This window comes from Netta rufina (assembly GCF_964035555.1).
Source record: "Netta rufina genome assembly, chromosome: 8".
Classification (NCBI taxonomy): domain Eukaryota; kingdom Metazoa; phylum Chordata; class Aves; order Anseriformes; family Anatidae; genus Netta; species Netta rufina.
In genome coordinates this window covers 19,429,681-19,448,360 of record NC_140131.1, presented here as the reverse complement: position 1 = coordinate 19,448,360, position 18,680 = coordinate 19,429,681, and the positions used below count along the sequence as shown (strand labels likewise).

Below are 18,680 nucleotides of genomic sequence, written 5' to 3'. Positions count from 1 at the left end.
CAGCTGACCCCAACTGGCCACAGGGCTATTCCATACCTTATGGGGTCATGCAGAGCAATTAATATGGGGGGCTGGCTGGGGGCTGGGGGACCGGCTGCTCAGGGATAGACCAAGCATCGCAGTCTACTGCATTGTGCATCACTTGTACACATTATTATTATTATTATTATTTTCTGTCCTAATAAACTGTCTTTATCTCAACCCACAGGCTTTCACCTTTTTTTGATTCTCCCCCCTATCCCATGTAGGGTGATGGGGGGGAGGGAACAATCGGCTGTGCGGTTCTGAGCTGCCAGCCAGGTTAAACCGCAGGTCTCTAAACTTCTTGCTCTAAAGAAAGAGGAAACTTTCTAGCAAATTCTTTTATTTTCACTTCCAGTAGGGAAATAGAAGTAAGACAAATCTACCATCTTTTAAAGAAGCAGTCAAATGTACTAAAGTAGACCCCATGTAATACCTTGCAAATCAAGGAAGTGCAATCTCTCCTCTAACTCCAATGAGCTGCTGTTTAGACCTAGTGCTGTAACGTACATATTTTATGTCAGCACACCAATTTGTTGCCATTTGATTGCCCTTCAGCCAGTAATTACTTTCTGAAGTCCAGTGTTTGAAGTTACCAACCATCCATACAACAAATACTGTTCTCAAGCCATAATGAGAAGGAAATAGTTAAAAACCATGGTGGCAGCCCAAAGCTTCTATCTCTCAGCTACTAGACGGGCTCTCTGGATGAAGGTAGGTATTCACTTTCACCTCCAGCAAGACTCATTTCTCTACCTGCATCTTCCAGCAGTCCTTCAAGCAAGTGCTTGTTGCCTGGTCCTTAAGGGCAGGAGCAGAGCGGTGCTGCATTTTCTTTCTTTGCTGCACCTTTCTAGTCTTTAAGGTGACTTCTTCCTTCTCTTCTTCACCTGGTTTGGCCTCGCCTCCCCTCCCCACCCCTCCACTCCATCTCATTCTCAGCTTTCTCCCATCTTTATGATGCATGGGGTGAGACCATCTGGCAGCTCCTCTGCTTGGGGTCTGGGATAACCTCCTGACTGCTGAAGGCAATGATGATGGGAACAGCCCCAAGAGTCTGAGAAAAAGATCAAGGTATACAGAAATTGCCCTAGAGATCCCAGGGTTTCTTTTTGGAGTCCCATGGACCTGAGAACATGTCCAGAGTTGCTGGAAACAGGCCCAGAGCATAAAAGAAGTATTAAATAACTGCTCTCCTAAAATACTCTTTTCCACTTTCTCCAAAACAGATGTGAAAAAGTGGTGAGATTCTGGGGGGCTTTTTATTTATTTATTTATTTATTTATCTATTTATTTATTTATTTATTTTAACTTAGATTATGCAGGCCTCCAGAGATGCTTTCACTAAGAATCTGGTCTCTCTCTCTCGTTACAAAATAAGCTGATGTGGTTTCCTGCAGCAGATGGCACTGTTGTTTGTGTTCAGAGGTGAGCTTTACTCCCTCAAACCATCTTGGTGCCTTTAGTTCACAAAGGGAGCCATTAGATAGTCACAGTTCTTTCTACCTCTAAAGCTTTACACTTGAATACTCTCTAGTATCTTTTTCTGGTAATATTAAAAGTTTATTCATCCTGACATCTCGTAATATTTTGGCATGCCAAACGTTTTCTGCAGCAGACACGAGTGAATATCTGTGTCAGGAAAATTAACAAAAGTCCTAAATTAGGAAAATCTTCCAGGTTATGTTAAATTCTAGAAGAGTTAAACTGGTAACTGGTGGTATTCCAGACAGTACTGATATCCAACTTACCAGTTTCAAACTCAAATTTAAAATCAGAGAACTTCTGCACCTTCAGATTCAGAGCAGAGAAAGCAAGGTGGATGCTCTACTTATAATTACGTCACACCAGCTGCTTGGATGATGCATTTCTGAGTGTCAAAAGACAAGATGAGTATCAGCAGCCAAGTGGTATTTAACCAAATTTCTTCACTTTCATGGATGTTACCTTTTTGAATTTCTGCCATCGTTTAGGCTTTCGTACTTTCTCTTAGTTCTAAAAATAGACTTGAGTAAGTGTATCATCTTTAAAGGAAAATGGTATCCAGATACATTTATTTACTTCAAAGACAAATGGAAGCAAACCTCTGTTTTAATTATGCCCAAACAAAACTGCAGACTTGATAGCTTAAGAAATGGGAAAATGCAGATGTCAGGACCGTGTAGGTGTACAGAATTGTGGTGTGGGCAAAGTAAAAGTAAAGGACAGGGGTGGTAAATTATAGTTAGCGTTGCAAATGTTGGAAATGTTAGCAGAGCAACAACAACAAAAGCCATACCCCAACCTAACAGACTCCAGAGGAAACTTAGAGGACCTTTAGCTTTAGTAGTTAACCAGCCTTAGCGAAGCAGTGATTTGAATAATGGAGCACTTTTGATGGGCATGTCAATCAGCTATGTTGGCACATGGCAAGTTTAGCCTCTTGGCACAAAACCTCTGGTGTTTATAAATTCCCTACTTGAAATTACCTTATGTGGTAATTTAGATAAGCTTTTGACATTAATGTTTGTTTATTTCCCATAGAGAAAAAATGCTTAAATCTATAAAACCATGCTTTTATTCCTCTAATTGGTTTGGAAAAATATCAATTGATTTTTGTTGGTGGTGTCCTTATCCTCTGAGTTTTGGCACCGCTAACACTTTCCTGCTTATTTCTGTGGCAACTGGGGAAACACTTTTCCGGTCGTTGCACAGCACGCTGCAGCTGCAGCCAGCCTAAACCTTTCTTCTGCTTTTCCCAAAATTTACAGTGCAAATTTTGCGTTCTCTGAATTTATATTTTCCTGAATATAAATTTGCACAGCCATTTAAATCTTTCTAAACTTGTTTTTACATATTAAAAAAAAAAAAAAAAGACATTAAACACACACTTAAAATGAGTATAAAGGAGAGGAAGTATTTTAAATGGCCACAGTAAACTCCTTTCTTCTTTCCTTCAGGGGAAGGATCATCTGTAGGATGCTGTATTCCCATACATGTCACTGGCACTGCTGATTGCTCTGTAGTGGACCCTGAACTGGTGCATTGGGATGGCAGGATTTTACAAGATAGAGAAAAGTAAAGCATGGGTGTGAGTTTCAGCCTAGTGCAACTCTTGCATTTTCAGGGAGAATTCTCATTCTGTGCAGGTGGTTATTTGCTGGTGCCTGGAGGAGGTTTAGTAATTATCCACTGTATTGTATAGTGCTGCTGAACTGAACCCATGCTGCCCTTCAAACCACTGTGAAATAACTTGCACACCAGCTTGGGCTAAAGCACATTCTTTTTCTTGTCTTCTGGTAATTGCAAGGGGCTTTATCAGTGTAAATATCTGCGAGCCTTACAGTCTTTACGATCGTATTTTTAATTACATTCCTTCTGAGATAAGCAAAGGCTGCCCTGAAATAGCAAACCTGCACCCAAGGGCTAGGTAAGAGGGACAGAGGCAGTGTGGGGTGTCTGAAACAGTCATCGTGGCTATGAAAGATGCAGGAAGACAGTCGCAGCCCTGGGCTGGGCTCTGGGCTGACAGACCTCAGCTCTGAACTGGGGAGGTAATGGGCTAGGGCAACTCCAAAATTTCTCAAAATGTCTCTAATCTACTGTAAGACTACTGTAAGACTTTAGCCCCCTCTAGGCAGCTCTAAACCAGTATATATCACTTCTAAATTGCTCTAAAAGTCCTCTAATCAGCTCTGAGAAGTGGTGAGGACCTCCATATTGCTGCAGTGAGGCCATTGCTTCAAAACAGATGTAATTTACACAACTCTAAATGGCCTCTAAACCACTCTAAAACTCTTCTAATCAGCTATAAACAGCCACTAAATAGTTCTGAATATCTCAAAAAAATTATTACCGCCTTTAAGATGCCTTAAAACTTCTTGTAAACAGCTCTAAAGATCTCAAAACCTCCTCAAGTTCTTCTAAAACTCCTCAAAAGCACTCTAAGAGGTTCTGAGGAACTGTAATACCCCTTAAAGAGTGCTGTGGTCCTCTGAACTGCACCAATATCCTCCTAAACATGCTCCAAGGAGCTTTCAGGTTGATCTGATCTTATCTAGAATTCCTCTATATTGATCTGAAAACCTCTGAATTTCATTTGGGACTCTACAACTCCACCAAAAACCTTTAAAACTGCTTGGAGATGTTTTGAGGTGCTCTAAACCCCTCTGAAATAGCACTAGAGAGCTATGCAACACAGGCTCTTAAAGAGCTGTATTACAGCCCTTAATTGCTACAGCCAACTTTTAAAAATCATTTAACCGGTTCTAAAATACTCTAGAGCACCTCTAAACCAGTCTGGACTTCTTTACACAGTTCCAGAATCAGCTATAAACAAGGGTGAGCAGCTATAAACTCCAAAAGCTCCGTTTTACCACTCTGAAAACAGCACTACTCTCATCTAAGCTCCTTTACACTGCTTTGAGCAATACTAACATACCACAAAATAGGTCTCAAAACCGTCTCTATCTCTATGCAACTGCTCTAAAACTCTTCCACAGTTTTGAAACTGTTTTTTAGAGAAACCATGCTAAAACCTCTCTTCGATCCTTTAAAACTCGATCATGCTGATGAGTGCAGAGAAGCTCCAAGCCTGTCTGAACTGATCTAACACATCTAAAAAGAGTTAGCAGCTCTAAACCTATCTAGTGAAAGATCCCTGACATGGTGAGGGGTAGGACTAGCTTTAAGGTCCCTTCCAACCCAAACCATTCGATGTTTCTAATGTCTTGTAAAGCGTGCAGAAACTCCTGTAAAGTACTCTAAACAACTGAAAACTCTTGTGCCTCTTCTAAAACAGTCAGAGCTCCTCTAAACTAAAGCTCCTGTGTCTTGCTGTAAGCAGCAATAATATACCTTTAAATACTTCTAAAATATCTTTAATTTTCTACTATGCAATTCTAAACTCTTACGCAGCTCTAAAATTCCTCTGAAGTGCACTAAGCAGCTCTAAAATCCCTCTAGACCAATCTGTAACTCCTACAGACTGTTCTAAGCAGGTCTAACCTGACTTGTGGAAAACAGACTATAACCTTGGAATAGTTACAAAGCAGGTATGTTTATATGGCGCTGTGCACACATGCTGGACGCAAGGGGGATAGCTCCACCTAACTTGCACCCCAACAGTTAATGGCAGTGTGCTTATATTAGTGGGACAAATACATATTCATTTAATTTCCCATAAGTCTCTTGTATATTCATCAGGCCTCAGAAGAATCAAATCCACTTCAACCCATTATAAAAGTTTCATATGCTGTCAATGCATTGAGCTTATGTGGCCAGATTTTGCCAGCAGCACTGAGTAGCTCTAAAATTCCGTTAATATACTCAAAAAATCTTCAAAACTTCCTCTAAATGTCTCTATGCAGCACTGAACTACGTCTGAACCTTGCTAGAGATACTGTTCTGGGGCAAATACAGCTTAAGCTCTTCAGTAGTGACCCAGATGACGTGTAAGAGAACACCCTCAACAAGTCTGCAGATGGAAACACAAAGCTGGGAAGAGAGGTTGGCAGACCAGGTGGCTGTGCAGGCATCCGGAGGGACCTGGGCAGGCTGGAGACCTGGGCTGACAGGAACCTCATGGAGTTCAACCAGGTGCTTGCTGGGGGCTCACCAGGTGGAAAGCAGCTTGGCAGGAGAGGACCTGGGGGTCCTGCTGCGAAGCTGAACATGAGCCAGCAGTATCCTGCTCTGCGTTAAGGCAGTGCTTTGCCAGCAGGTTGAGGGGGAGGCAATCCTTCCCCTCTGGTCAGCACCAGAGAGACACAGCTGGTGCTGGGCTTCTCTGTTGCATGGAATACATGGACTTACTATAGCCCATCCCCTGAAGAGCCTTGAAGATGGTTATGGAGTTGGAGAATCTATTACAAGGAGAGGCTGATGGAGCTGGGATGGTTCAGTTTGGAGAAAGAGAGTCCACATTACCCATATGGATGGAAAGAGCACAGAGAAGAGGGGATGTCTCAAAGAATGAGAAAGGCTCTTCTCAGAGCCTCAAAGAAAGGAAAAATACATGTGCTTTGTAAGAACCTGCTAGTGAAGCCAAATCTCAGAGAAAGTGATCACAGCGTGAATAGCCCACAGCGTGCATATTTTGGAATGGAGGAGGAATACCAGAATCCCAACCTCTGAGATTATTATGTGACTACATGAAAAATGTGCTCCCAGAGCACACAACAACAGGGGATTGTTTTTGTAGATACTACGTAGTCAGAAAAAGCATTATAATGGAAGATCTGGAAGTGCATGCTGAAGGCAGAATGTCTCCCTGCACCTGCTTTAGGGATGAGGAACAGGTGTAGAAAACCCAGCTGATTTTCCCCAGGAAGGATGGGGAGAGTTGTGCTGTGCAGGAGCTTCATTTCTCCATGGGGCCCAGACTGCGCTGCCTGTGCTACACATCTGGCAAAACCACACGTGGGAGAAGAAAACAAAAGCCACATGGGCTGCGTGTGGGCAGCGGTTTTAGCAGCCCATTAGCCATTGTCTTCTGCTTGTTTGTTCAGTGCCATAACTCATGGAATTATTTAGGTTGGAGAAGACCCATAAGAACATCGAGTCCAACCATCACCTAATGCTGCCAAGGCCACCGTTAAACCATGTCACCAAGTGATACATCCACGTCTCCTAAGTAAGTCCAGGGTAAGCGACTGCACCACTGCCCTGAGCAGCCTGTTAAGTGCCTAAGCACCCCTGCTGTGAAGAAGTTCTCCACATCTAATCTAAGCCTTGGCACAAGGAGAGACTGACACCCTCCTCACTGCAGCCTCCTGTCAGGGAGTTGCAGGGCACGATGCTCCAGAGTAAGCAGCCCCGGTTCCCTCAGTCCTCCCGATTCCTGCTTTTTGTCCTTCTGGTAGAGAGGGGCTCAAAACCGCACACAGGGCTGGAGGTGCGGGCTCACTGCACAGAGGGGCACTCGCTTCCCAACCCTGCTGGCTGCGCTGCTCTTGGTACAAGCCACTCGGCCCTCTTGGCCACCTGGGCACGCTGCTGGCTCATGGTTGACCCAAGGGCTAGTATGACCCGAGCGCAGCCCCCCGCCGCATGCCAGGCGATTGCACTTTGCTATTTCACGATAAATTCGCCCCGAGTCCCCTCCACGCCTCAGCGCGAGGGGCAACCCGCGGCCTCCGCCTCACGCCGGCAGGCCCGGCCCCGCGGCGGGGCGGGGTGAGGCGGAGCGGGGCCGAGCGGGGCCCCCCACTGCCGCCGCCGAGCCGCCGGGGAGGTGAGGGGAGAGGAGGGGAAGGGAGCCGGGGGGAGCTGGGGCGTCTGGGGGCGGCCTGGGCGCGGTCCCCGCTCGGCGCTCAGCCCGCCCCGCTGCATTGCTGCAGCGCGCACCGAGCCCGTTCCTCTCCCGGGATGGTGCTGCCCGCAGCAAGCTGTCAAAATGGTCTCCAAGTGCCGTTCTCAGCCCAAAATAATGCCCTCGCAAAGTCCACTTCTTCTGAACTTTGCCTGTCCGGTTTTGTTGTGAACTGCAGTGAGCCGAAACAAAGCTTAAAGGTGGGAATCACTTTTCTCTCTTCTTTTCCCCAACAGCTCAATGACACCCGGAAAGAAGCTGGAGGGTCTCGTGGCAGCTGCCATCACTCCCATGACTCCCGATGGGTAAGCCTTACCTCGCACCATGGCACGGAGTGTTGTCAAACTGCTCTGGCAACTATTCCCTTAATCCACCGCTCTCCTCCTTTCCTACTGGGAACAGATCAGATCTGGTTCGTTTCTAAATCAGGTCTCTGATGAGGGAGGAAACATCTAGGTGAGAAACTGCTCTCCAGGTTCCCCTAGCCCCTGTGTCCTCCTGTTCCCCAGCAAGTGCTGTAGGTCGGGGTTTGGAGAGTTTGGATCAGTCTTTCACCTGCTTTTCTATTGTTTTGGTAGATGCAAATTAAATCACAGTAAGGTCATATGAATAGAGTACTTTCAAACTTGTTAAGGCAAATCACAGTCCTGATTAGAAGAGCTCTTGTGAACTGGGCAATGATTCTTTAAATCCAATGTCTGTATACCCGTTTCTTACCCCTGGCTATCTTTTGCAAATTTTTAAGTTTATACATGTGTGCACAGAATTAGTTTAAACCGGAAGAAAATATTGCAGGGATTGCACAGTTCCAAAAATAACATCAAATCAAGAGCTGAAATTCTGCCTTTCTCAAAGAAATGACGATAAACAGATGCGTCATTACTGTATTTTGATGTTGCAAGACAGACTTGTTTGGAATCAGGAAAGGACCCTGAGCTTCTCAGATTTGTCAAGATCCACGTGTGTTTCTGAGGGACAAGGTTGAGAGTTGCTAATACATTCTTCTAAATATTAGCCTTTAGTTTTGAAAAATACTGTAAAGCAGAGTACTATCACAGTAAGGGAACTCATTTGCATCACAGTCACTGCTTAATTTCTTAATTTAAAGGAAACTTGATTCTGATTTCATTTGTTATTACTTCTTGAATTTATTGCAACATAGTATGTGGAGAGTGGAAACGTATGGAAACAGCAAAGGAAAATTACACACTGATAAACAAAATAAATTTGCTCTGGAGAGAAGATAAATCTAGAATTCAGTTTCCATTGTTTGTCAGGGAAGTCTGCTTCCCTCATTCTTTAATGAGAGAGAGAGAGAGAGAGAGAGAGAGAGAGGTCAAAGTCACATGCAACAGACACCATTACACAGTCTGTGTCCAGCAGTTACAAGTATAGTTTAACTGTTTGCCAGCATGTGCACAAATATATTTGTGGTCTTAAGGAACTCTTGGTTTCCCTAACAGTCCAAAAGGTTTGAGTCTACCTAATTTCTTGTGGAATGTAGCATGTGCTGAAGGTGTCATACCTTGGGGTATTTGTGTGTGTACAAATCCAAGACATCAGAAATACATGTCTTTATTTTTGGTTACTTTATCTCTAAGTTTAAAATTTCTGTAAATAGAGACTTAGAGTTGCTAAGGCTCCTAAGGTTGCTGCGGTTCCTTTCATTTCAGACAAATCAATCTTTCAGTGATTCGCCAATATGTGGATTATCTGGTAAGGGAGCAGAATGTGAAGAACATCTTTGGTAAGTTTTTTGTTTTGTTTTGTTTTCCCACAGAAAGTGTGTTATGTTCCTTTTACCTGGATAGCAAACCTATGATATCTTGCCTGATAAGAGCTGTAATGGGAGGGACTGTGGATGTGGGATCCTCAGTGATAATTATATTCATCAGTGGAAAGAGTGTAAGCAATACTTAAGAGATCTTTTGCCTACACACCATTTCTGTGCGGGGTGAAATAAGCATTGCCTTCATACAGTAACTGGATGAAGCAATGAATGGATAATGCTGTGCTGGCAGACAAGACTTAATTGAATGATACTTCCCGTTGACCAAGCAGGACATAATCATCTGACTTAAATAACATCCGCTCAGCATTGCAGAGAATCCTATGGGCTCATCAAAGCCACGTGAGCTTCTCTAGGAGCCCTCCAATGCACTGGGTGATACTGGAGTGGTCACTGCTCTCATCCTTCTCTTCTGCCTCCATCTAAGAGGCTGCTGCCAGGGCTTAGGGGTGTCTGGATAGATAATACGGCATCTGCTAAACCACATTTGTTCACAGCCTTGTGTACTTTACTAAGCTGAAGCCAGCACTGAGAATTCTGTTCGAAATTTCAGTTAAGAGCGGCAGAATGAAAAATGGAGCGTGCTAATAACTTCAGCTGTTTGTTTAATCTGTTGTTTTGTGACTGAGCATACTGACATTTCCTTCTTTTCAAGAGGTGCTTTAGCCTCAGATACATGGTTTCACTCACCAAATGTCAGACCTTTTCCTGGGCATGGAGGAATGAAAGTCCCTCTACCTGGCTAGCTGCTTGTCACTTCGTGCATTTGTCTCATTGCTGGGGGAAGAAGGTTTAACAGTTTCATCAGCTGAAATACCCAGGTTTTGGATGCAGGCATTTAGCAATGATAACGCTGTAATCCCCTTGCAGATGCTGGTGCAGACCACTGTTATCTTAAAATGAATTGGAGGAAATATAATTCTGCTTAATTTCATCAAAATTGTCAGTACTTGCCTTCAGGAAAAGCAGTGCCTGTAGGCCAGGCCTCAGCAGCTGTATTGTATTGTGTTGAAACAGTGAATGGCACCACAGGAGAAGGCCTGTCCCTTAGCATCCAGGAGAGGAAGCAGCTGGCAGAAGAATGGGTGCGCCAAGGAAAAGACAAGTGAGTAGCTGAGAGGAAACGGGAATTCTAAATCTCGTGTTATTATATAGGCTTGCCTAAGACATGTATAGCCAGGAAAAGAAACATTTGATGATAGCTTTTTTTTTTTTTTCCTTTGAGTATTTTGTTGTTGGGCTTTATTCCCCAGCTCCTTTTTCAGAGAAGCTTGCTTTTTTGTCGCTGCCAGTTAGCTGGTATCCATTCCTACTCCTTGGGGAGCTTGTAAGAGTGCTCCTCTTTGGTAGACTGAAGGATGGAGGGAAGGAAAGGGCTATTTAAAGCCCTGTGAGCATTTCTTAACCTTTTAATATATTCATTAAATTATTTGGTATGGGGGAAGCTGTGGTGTAAAGTATGCAAAGTCAGTGGCAAAAGAAGGAATTCAACCTATATCTTCAGCCATGTGTCTAAGTGCAAGTCTCTTCTCTGTCTCCTGCACCTATTGTAGTCTTCTATCACTTGCCTCTGTCTTCTCCTTAGTTGCTGTCAGAAGATGTGGAGAGAAGGGGGTGTTTTGGAGTAGGAGGGAGATAGTGAGCAGTAATAAACTGATGTGAAGGCTTACGGTCTGTGTGGATATAAAGGTGAAACACAGAAACAGGACTGATGGACTGGAACCTGGAAAATGCTCTTGGCAGGATCAGATAGGCTGTCTTTTAATTTAGCCCAGTGAAGTTCTTGTTCTGTGGCTTCCTGGTCTGAACTGATTCATTTAGGCAGACTGGTATTTTTCACCATCACTAAAACCTTCTGAATTTGTTCTTATGCAGACTAGATCATGTGATCATTCATGTGGGAGCACTAAGTCTACCAGAGTCCCAAGACCTGGTGCGTATATAATACGATTCCTTTTCACTATGTGTGTAATAAAAAAAAAAAAAAGTAGATGTACCTTCAGGTATTTTCTGTTCTCTCTTTCATAGGCAAGACACGCAGCAGCCATAGGTGCTAGCGGTATTGCTGTAATAGCCCCCTTCTTCTTCAAACCCACAAACAAAGGTGAGTAGATGTGATTGCCAGACCTCCTGAGGCCCTATTCTATTGCCTTCAAGCCACTAGCCATATTTTCTGGTAAAAGAGAGCTCAAGAACTCTTGAGGACCACTGATGATAATACTGCTTCTTGTGGAGGAAGTGTGGCTTTCCTCTGAGAAATAGAAGAGTTTCCAGCTGCTTGCAAGATTTCTCTTCCAAATTCCACATCTTGAAGAATATTCTGAAAGGATGGGCATTTCAGCAGTGCAATAATCCTTTATCATAGCTCTCGCATGTGCTCTCTTCCTTCTTTGGAAACTATTCTGGTGGTAATGTTTGTACACCTGTGCCGAGTCTGGCATCAAGAGAAAACAAAACCTAAAAGGAGAATGTTTTTTTCAAGGATGGTCTTCAAGAAGTCTCACAATAAAAAGTGTGATGAATGCCATTTGGGATATATCTTGTTAGGATGTTGTGAAATGAGGAGTTGCTCATTGAAAGAGTAGTTAACTACCCTGTCTTCTGAACAGAGAGCACTGAGTTTGTGCTTGATCTGGGCTGCTCTAGAAAGCAGTCAGTTCTGTGCTGACCCTTGGTGGATGCTGACCAACTCAATAAGCTGTTGATACAGCAGTGTCCCTTGTTATTGAGGTGATGGTTGTGACTTTGAGGCATACCTTTGCCCCAGCAGGGTTATCCATCTCTTGGTTCTGTGCACCTAGGGTTACCTCAAAACTTACAAAAGTGGTTTTGCTTTCAACATGATGACCATAATGTAAAAGAACCACGATGTGAAGATTTGTAATAGAAATATTGAATTTTGTCTGAACTAATTATGACTGGAATTGTTTATATGAAAGCACCAGAAGAAACAGGAGTGGATTGCCAGAATGGCTGGAATTGATAGCCAAGGACACAGTCAGTGGCAATCAAACTGGTAAGCACAGAGGAACAGCACAAACATTAGCTGAAGGTCTTTGCTGTGATTGTAGTAGGATGACAGCAAGGTTTTAGCACATGGCTCTTTGACATTATTCTTCCTGCTGTGCCAATACAAAGATTGTCTAAGATTTATGTATGATGCAGTGAAAAGATTCTCGGGAAGAATATAAACTGTAATAACTCTCTGATTCCTAAAATGATGCAAAAAAAAGTTGTTGAGGGACCTGTTTGCTATCACCAGTTGAGCAGAACCCTAGTAAGGCGGATGTAAACTTCATCCCTTGTCCTCTGTGTTGTGCACAGGTAGGAGAGACCACTTGGTCTGGTGTTTGAGGTCCTGAGGCTTGGATGTGTGAGGGTATGTATTTCTGTAACAGAATGAGTGTGAAATACTGAAATCAGTTTGGTTTGCAATAAATACCTTTGCCTTCCCTAGGGTCTTCCACTGAGCTGTGTTACAGTTGATTTTTGTGATGTGTGCAGGTTTTTATATTATTGGCTGTACAGGGTATGCAAACTGTGGGTGGCCTATCCCCAGACCCTGTCTGCTGTGCATCTGAACTCTGTCACTGCGGCTGGTCTCCTTGTCTTACGGGGGTACTTGGTTGTTTTCTTCCAGATGAACTGGTTGCTTTCTTACAGAAAGTTGCATCTGAAGCCCCTGGGGTTCCATTTTATTACTATCACATTCCTCCTCTGACGGGTGTAAAGAGTAAGTACTTCTTAGTCAGCTCTTCCTGAGCGCCTAGACATGTAGCATCCTGAGAAACCCTAGCAGCTGGTGTGACTGGCCTACCAGCAGTATGGGGCTTCTGCTTAGCATCCTTCCCCAAAATATTTAGCAGAGGAATAAGGAATAGAATACAGATCATAAGTTGTTTGCCCTAGGCACCAGGTTATGTGGTGTTTCTGGGTGTATGAATTTATATTTATTCTTTGTTGCCAGTTCGTTGCTCAGTTTTCACTTATCCATGGTTTTTATTTCTAATCTGGCAAAAGGAATGTTTCAGAGAAAATGCCTTTGTTGTAACTTTGGGAAGTAATGACACTGGCGTTGTCTGATGGGTCAGTTTAGAACTATGTAGTTTACCAAGCTTAGGCCAAAAGTGATTAACTTGTAAATATTAAGTGGGGAGGAAACAGGGAAATCTCCCAGAGCAGGGATGTGTTTCTTCATGTGAGGCTGCTGTTATGCACAGTTCGTGTTGAAGAGTTGCTGGATGGAATAAGAGAGCAGATCCCCACCTTCCAGGGTGTGAAGTTTAGCGACACAGACCTCTTGGACCTTGCACAGTGTATAAACAAGAATGGGAGCGAACAGTTTGCATTTCTCTATGGGGTGGATGAGGTAAGAGGCTCCCTTGAGGAAAAAAATAATCCTGGACATTCAGTACCAGCTAGTTTTGCTATGCTTCCCCCCCCCCCCCTTTTTTTTTTCCCTCTTTCTTTTGTTAAATAAAGTAAAAATGTTCTCTTTCTCCCCACATGCCAAACTAGCAACTGTTGGGTGCACTGGCAGTAGGGGTAAACGGAGCAGTTGGAAGGTCAGTATGGCTTGGACTCCCGTCCCCCTCCCACACACACCTTACTGGTGTATCTTCCACTGTCTGCACGGTGCTTCTGTGACTGTCCTCCGTCACGGTGCTGGGGGATTCTCTAGGGTAAAGCTGCACGGTACAGAACAGACAGACAAGCTAGCTCCAGTGCTTATGATGCTTGACTACCATCTGGGACCTCAGAGTGGGTTAGTTTAGGTGGTTATTGTTGCAGTCTGTGAGCTGACCACAGAATCATGGAATCATTCAGGTGGGAAAAGATCTCTCATCTTGTCCAACCTTTAACCTAGTACTAAAGTCCACCACTAAACCATGCTACTAAGTCTACCCTTAGGTTTCAGCATATTTCTTTATGCTCATGGCAACTTTTCAAAGTAGGAAATTGCTTTTATCTTCATTATATGGATAAGGAACCAAAACCCAGAAAGGTAAAAATGATTTACTTTAGTTCACATGAGAAGTCTGTGAGGAAATGGGCTCTGCAACAATGCGTGCTGAGTTTTTCTGGTTTGACTTCTGCCCCTTGTACTAGGCTGTGAGATTGCTTAAATGAATTCCTCTATGCCACCTTAGCTTTTAGTAGATGATCCATTAAAAGAACAAATAACTGGGAAGTTTGTATTCTGAATTTAGTACAGTTAGCATGCTGAACTTCAGTATTGTCCAATTATTTCTTTTTATTTGTAAGTTTGAAAAATAATCCTGTTTGGAAAGAAATGGGGAGAGAAATCTGATCTCATAAACTCTTCCATAGGGCTTGCATACTTCTGATGCTTGACTTTTAACCATTCATAAACTGCAGGAAGGTAACAATGGCATTCTGATAATGTCAACAGGCAATACTTACGGCTACTTTGTTTCAGTGGTTCTAAGCTCCCCCTTTGCATTTACTGATTGGCTTGTTTGTTTGTTTGTCTTTGGCAGCACATACAACTATTTGGGTAGAAAAACCAAGCTGATGTTGCAAGCTTTTGCAAAGCCAGACCTTGCATTAGCACAAAAGTATCAGGTACAGTATTTTCGCTGTCCCCACTAGGCTTCTTTCTCCTTTAACTGTGCTGGGAGTGTTTTTTTCTATGTGGTTTTGTCACCCATACACTGAGATACCTTTATTAGAGTAAATTTCTTTTAGTTCCAACCCTCTGCTTATTATTCACTCTCCTTGCATTTTGACCAGTCTTTACTGACTTACTTCTAACCAAGACTTCTTTATTTATCCTTCAACACTTAGATCTCATCTATGCAGAGAGGGCAATGGCCTGGCCTTTTTTCTTGAACAAGTTCACAGTGGCCAAGCCCCTTGGCTAGGACTATTCCGGTGATAGTTTACCTGAGGTAATGCAGAAAGCTTTCCGAAATCAGCTCAGCTCTGACCCCTCCTGGTCTTGGGCTGCTTGAAGGTTTTTGAGGAGTTCTGAGCAATCAGTATACAAACTATACTCAGCATTTTAATGTCCTGTTGGGACATTTGATGCATCCTTCTTTTGCCTTAAAATACATGTAGAAATGACTGCAAGATGAACGTCTAAAGGACATCTGATCTGTTCAGATTTAAAATCTTTAGAGCCTGATGTGAGACTTGCCAGTATTCTCAGACTGCTTGCAGCAAGAGACAGCCTGAGCATTAGTAAAGAGACTGAGACTGATGGCTTTCTAATAGCCACCCCTACCTTCCCTGTTCCACTGGAGTAGAGTTAGTATTTCACACAGGCTGGCTAGGTGGCCAAGGGCTTTTCTTAAAGCTGTGCACCAATTGCATGTATGTAAATAACATAACAGCTCTAGGTGCTTTTACATCTTAAAATGTGAAGGGGTGAATAAGCTGCTGTTTGTCTATTCTAGTTTCTCATTGGGGAATTTCTCAACTTTGTCATCAAACTAGGTAAGTTATACACTGCCCTTGTCCCTTTCTATATCTTAAAATGCAGACTCAATGCTCCAGAAATTCTCCTGTTGCTGTACCCTCAGAATTTCCTTCCTGAAAGATTTCACAATGAGAAACTGTTGCTTATGCAGTTTCCTGAGTTGATAGCAGCTGGGAGCTCAAAGGGAGCTGACCAAGCATCCCTGAGAGAACCCACTGTCACTTCCTTCCTTCTGCTGCAAAAAGAGGTTCAAAGCTGTGACTCTCTGTGATTCTCTCTGTGATTTTCCTTTTTTCTTATACTATTTCTGTGGTTTTTGTTTTGTTTTTTTTTGTTAGTTTTTCTTTTTCTGCCTCCAAAAGCCCATTTTAACATAATTTCTGGAGAGCCATTTTTCTGAGATTGTGATGCCTAAGTAGGATAACACAGCTCTGATGCTTGTCTCTCCTTCCTTACTGTAATTAAAGATTAATGCAGTTCCAGGCTGTATAAGGCCAAAGTATTCTGAAATGGAATGATTTTTAAAAACAAAACCAAGTTGTAATTTAAAAAGCAATTTAAAGCAACCAAGCCAGAGTATTGGAGGGAGACTGGGATGTTTCATGGTTTTCACATAATGAATAGAATGGTCCGATGTGTTTTTGCTACACATACTGTATATAAACCCTGATGAATCTGGCTAAACTTTCAGGTTAAAAGTCAGAGCAAGTGCTCAGAGATGCATAAGAAGACTTGAGATATGGACAGGTAGGTCCCCTGAAGTTTCCCGTAGAGGTGTAAGCAGGTGCCTAGTGTCACTGCCACACGCCAGTAGGATGTTGCTACTCCCAAGGCTTTATTCTATGTGAGTACTCTGTAGGTTGCATCAGGGATGGCTGCAAATGTTGGGTTGCAAAAAGTAAAGTGGACATCTGAGAAAATACTTTGCCTCTCTATCTGTAGAAGGGAAACAATAGTAGTATCAATATATTAAATAAATAAGTGTAATAAGTAGGTCTGATTTTTACTGTAATGTCTTTCCTGCCTCCAAACATGATCATCTCTTCTTCATTGCACTGTTCTCACTTCCGAGAAGCGCTTAAAGCCTGGACGATGGCAGGTCACACTGCTCCTGCTTTTTGACACCTACACAGAGACTGGTTTGAGTGAAATGATCTGTAAGTGACCTGATTGTTGCTTTCATCTGCCCAGGTTTTGGTGTTGCACAGACGAAAGCTGTAATGACTTTTGTTTCTGGCATCCCCATGGGACCTCCCCGGCCTCCGCTTGTTAATGCCTCTGAGGAGTTCATTGCCAAGGCCAAAGCCAAGCTGGATAGCATTGTGTGGCCCAATAGTGACTGACTTCATCCCCTGTTGGTCTGGAAGTAGAGGCTCCTTTTCTGGGATTCACCATCACTCGGCACATTCCCCAGGAGATGGTTTGGCTGTGATTTCTTTCAGGGAGTTGGCAGCGTGCCTGAGCCTCATCCGGGCACAGCTGGCACATGCATAGTCGCCTTCTCGTGTAACTCTGCTCTGCTGCCGTGGAGCTCTGCACTGCCCAGGACCAGCTGGTGTCTTAAAAAAAAAAAAAAAGGCCTGCACCTCCTTCCACTTAGACCATGTTTTGTCTTCCCTTGCTGAGCGTCTCCAGCACTAGTGTGTTTTTAAACACTACTCTGTTTTAAACATTGCTCTTTTAAACATCTGCTTGCTCAGGCTGGTGTTTCCTTGTTTGTCACAAAGTCATTGGGACACCGATTGTGCCTCCTCTCGTTGCCTTTGCACACCTTCACTTAACACACAATTTAAAACAAGACTTTTCTAACAGCCTTTGGCTCTCTAATGAGTGGGTGCTACTGCAGCCTTTTCCTCGCAGCACACCAGTGGCCCTGCCTCCTTGTGTCCCTCAGCCCCACACTGCTCCTGCTTCTCCCTCCGGCTGCCCAGCTGCAGCTGGGAGGCACGGGGTGATGCTGTGGGGTGGCTGCCCGGTGCTTGCAGCTGGCAGTGGGTGGGATGCCTGGGGAGCCCCTGCTCTGACCCGTGGTAGCTCGGTGTGGGCAACTGGGTTCTCAGAGGGTGCCTGGAGACACCCAGCTGGCTGCAAGCTTGGCGGTGTGACAGCCAGAACATCCCTGCTTCCTGCCTGTGAGTGCGAAGTGCACCGATCTTTGTCAGGGGAAAGTAGCATGGAAAAACGCTCTTATTTTAAAACATCAGCTGTAAAGAACTATGGTCATGTGCTGAACCTGTGCTGAAATGCATTAAAAAAAATCTGTTGAATTGCCATCTGGTGTGTGTGGTGTTACAATACTGCTCTGTGCTTGGCTCCAGGAGTCATGACTGTGGCAGCAGAAGCTTGGAATTCAGGTTGGCTTTGGGAAGGAGCTGACTCTGGCACGAGGTACTTGTACTGTGGGTTAGTTGTAAGAAATACCAGATTTGCACTGAGCATTGAATCTGTCATTGTACCCTTCCTCCTCCTTCATCTTCCCCACCAAAAACCCAGTAACAAGTCTGGGAAGCACAGTGATACTGAGCGAGGCTTAAGGTACTGAGGCTGAGGTTGCACGTTATTCCAGAGGAGGCTGTGTGCTCACTTAGCTCGTTGAACCATTAGGTTTTTTGTGTGTTGAGGGCTAGTGACTGCTCACAGACACTTAACGGATGAATGGAGGGTGCTCCCTAAAACATTCCCTTTTATAATTTTTGTGATATGGGGCAATGGTTTTAAACCCAGTTTCATTGGTGTTACCGTTTTCCTGGCAAACTGATAGTGCTGGAAGTCAAAACCCGTTATTTGGAACCTCTTAAGCAGAATCCCAGAAAAGTGTGTTTGGTGGTGAGGAAATGAGTGTTAGCTACCTGTGTGACAACACCAAAGAATGGATGCAATCTACTGGTAATGCTGTTGTACAAAACTGTGGTTGAGGCTGGCTGGACTGTTGCAAATCTGCCTGTTTTGGGGTGTTGTTTTGTTTTGTTATGTTTTTTCCCAGAAGAAGAAATTGTATTTTAGTTAAAACCGTTCACATGCTCAGCAGAACAAAGAGCAGAAGTCAGAAGTGCATAAACGATCTATGCATGTGAAGCTGAGATGAAATAGAGTTGCTGACTACGGATGTAAAAGGGAAGAAAACGATTTAAAATGAG

At 43.7% G+C, this 18,680-nt stretch overlaps 1 protein-coding gene across 2 annotated transcripts; it reads left to right on the top strand.

The window, feature by feature from the left end:
• The first annotated feature begins 7,192 nt into the window (after positions 1–7,192).
• NPL (N-acetylneuraminate pyruvate lyase) lies at positions 7,193–17,755 on the top strand. 2 transcript variants are annotated; one of them, XM_084291099.1, is made up of 12 exons: positions 7,193–7,234; positions 7,549–7,617; positions 8,986–9,059; positions 10,119–10,206; positions 10,977–11,034; positions 11,130–11,205; positions 12,742–12,834; positions 13,322–13,470; positions 13,620–13,666; positions 14,603–14,687; positions 15,521–15,560; positions 16,735–17,755. In XM_084291099.1, exons 2-12 carry the CDS (start codon positions 7,553–7,555, stop codon positions 16,884–16,886), a joined length of 927 nt encoding a protein of 308 aa, XP_084147225.1. In that variant the 5' UTR covers positions 7,193–7,234; positions 7,549–7,552; the 3' UTR covers positions 16,887–17,755. The 2 variants fall into 2 exon arrangements, with proteins under 2 accessions (XP_084147225.1, XP_084147224.1); XM_084291098.1 differs by lacking the exon at positions 16,735–17,755 and having other exon boundaries at positions 15,521–15,887.
• The last annotated feature ends 925 nt before the right edge of the window (positions 17,756–18,680 follow it).

Excerpts from the sequence above, each read along its gene's own strand:
- NPL (XM_084291098.1), top strand. The coding sequence starts at position 7,553 with ATGACACCCGGAAAGAAGCTGGAGGGTCTCGTGGCAGCTGCCATCACT. Across the intron at positions 9,060-10,118 it reads GAATGTGAAGAACATCTTTG|TGAATGGCACCACAGGAGAA; the intron begins GTAAGTTTTTTG and ends GTGTTGAAACAG. Across the intron at positions 12,835-13,321 it reads TCCTCTGACGGGTGTAAAGA|TTCGTGTTGAAGAGTTGCTG; the intron begins GTAAGTACTTCT and ends TGTTATGCACAG.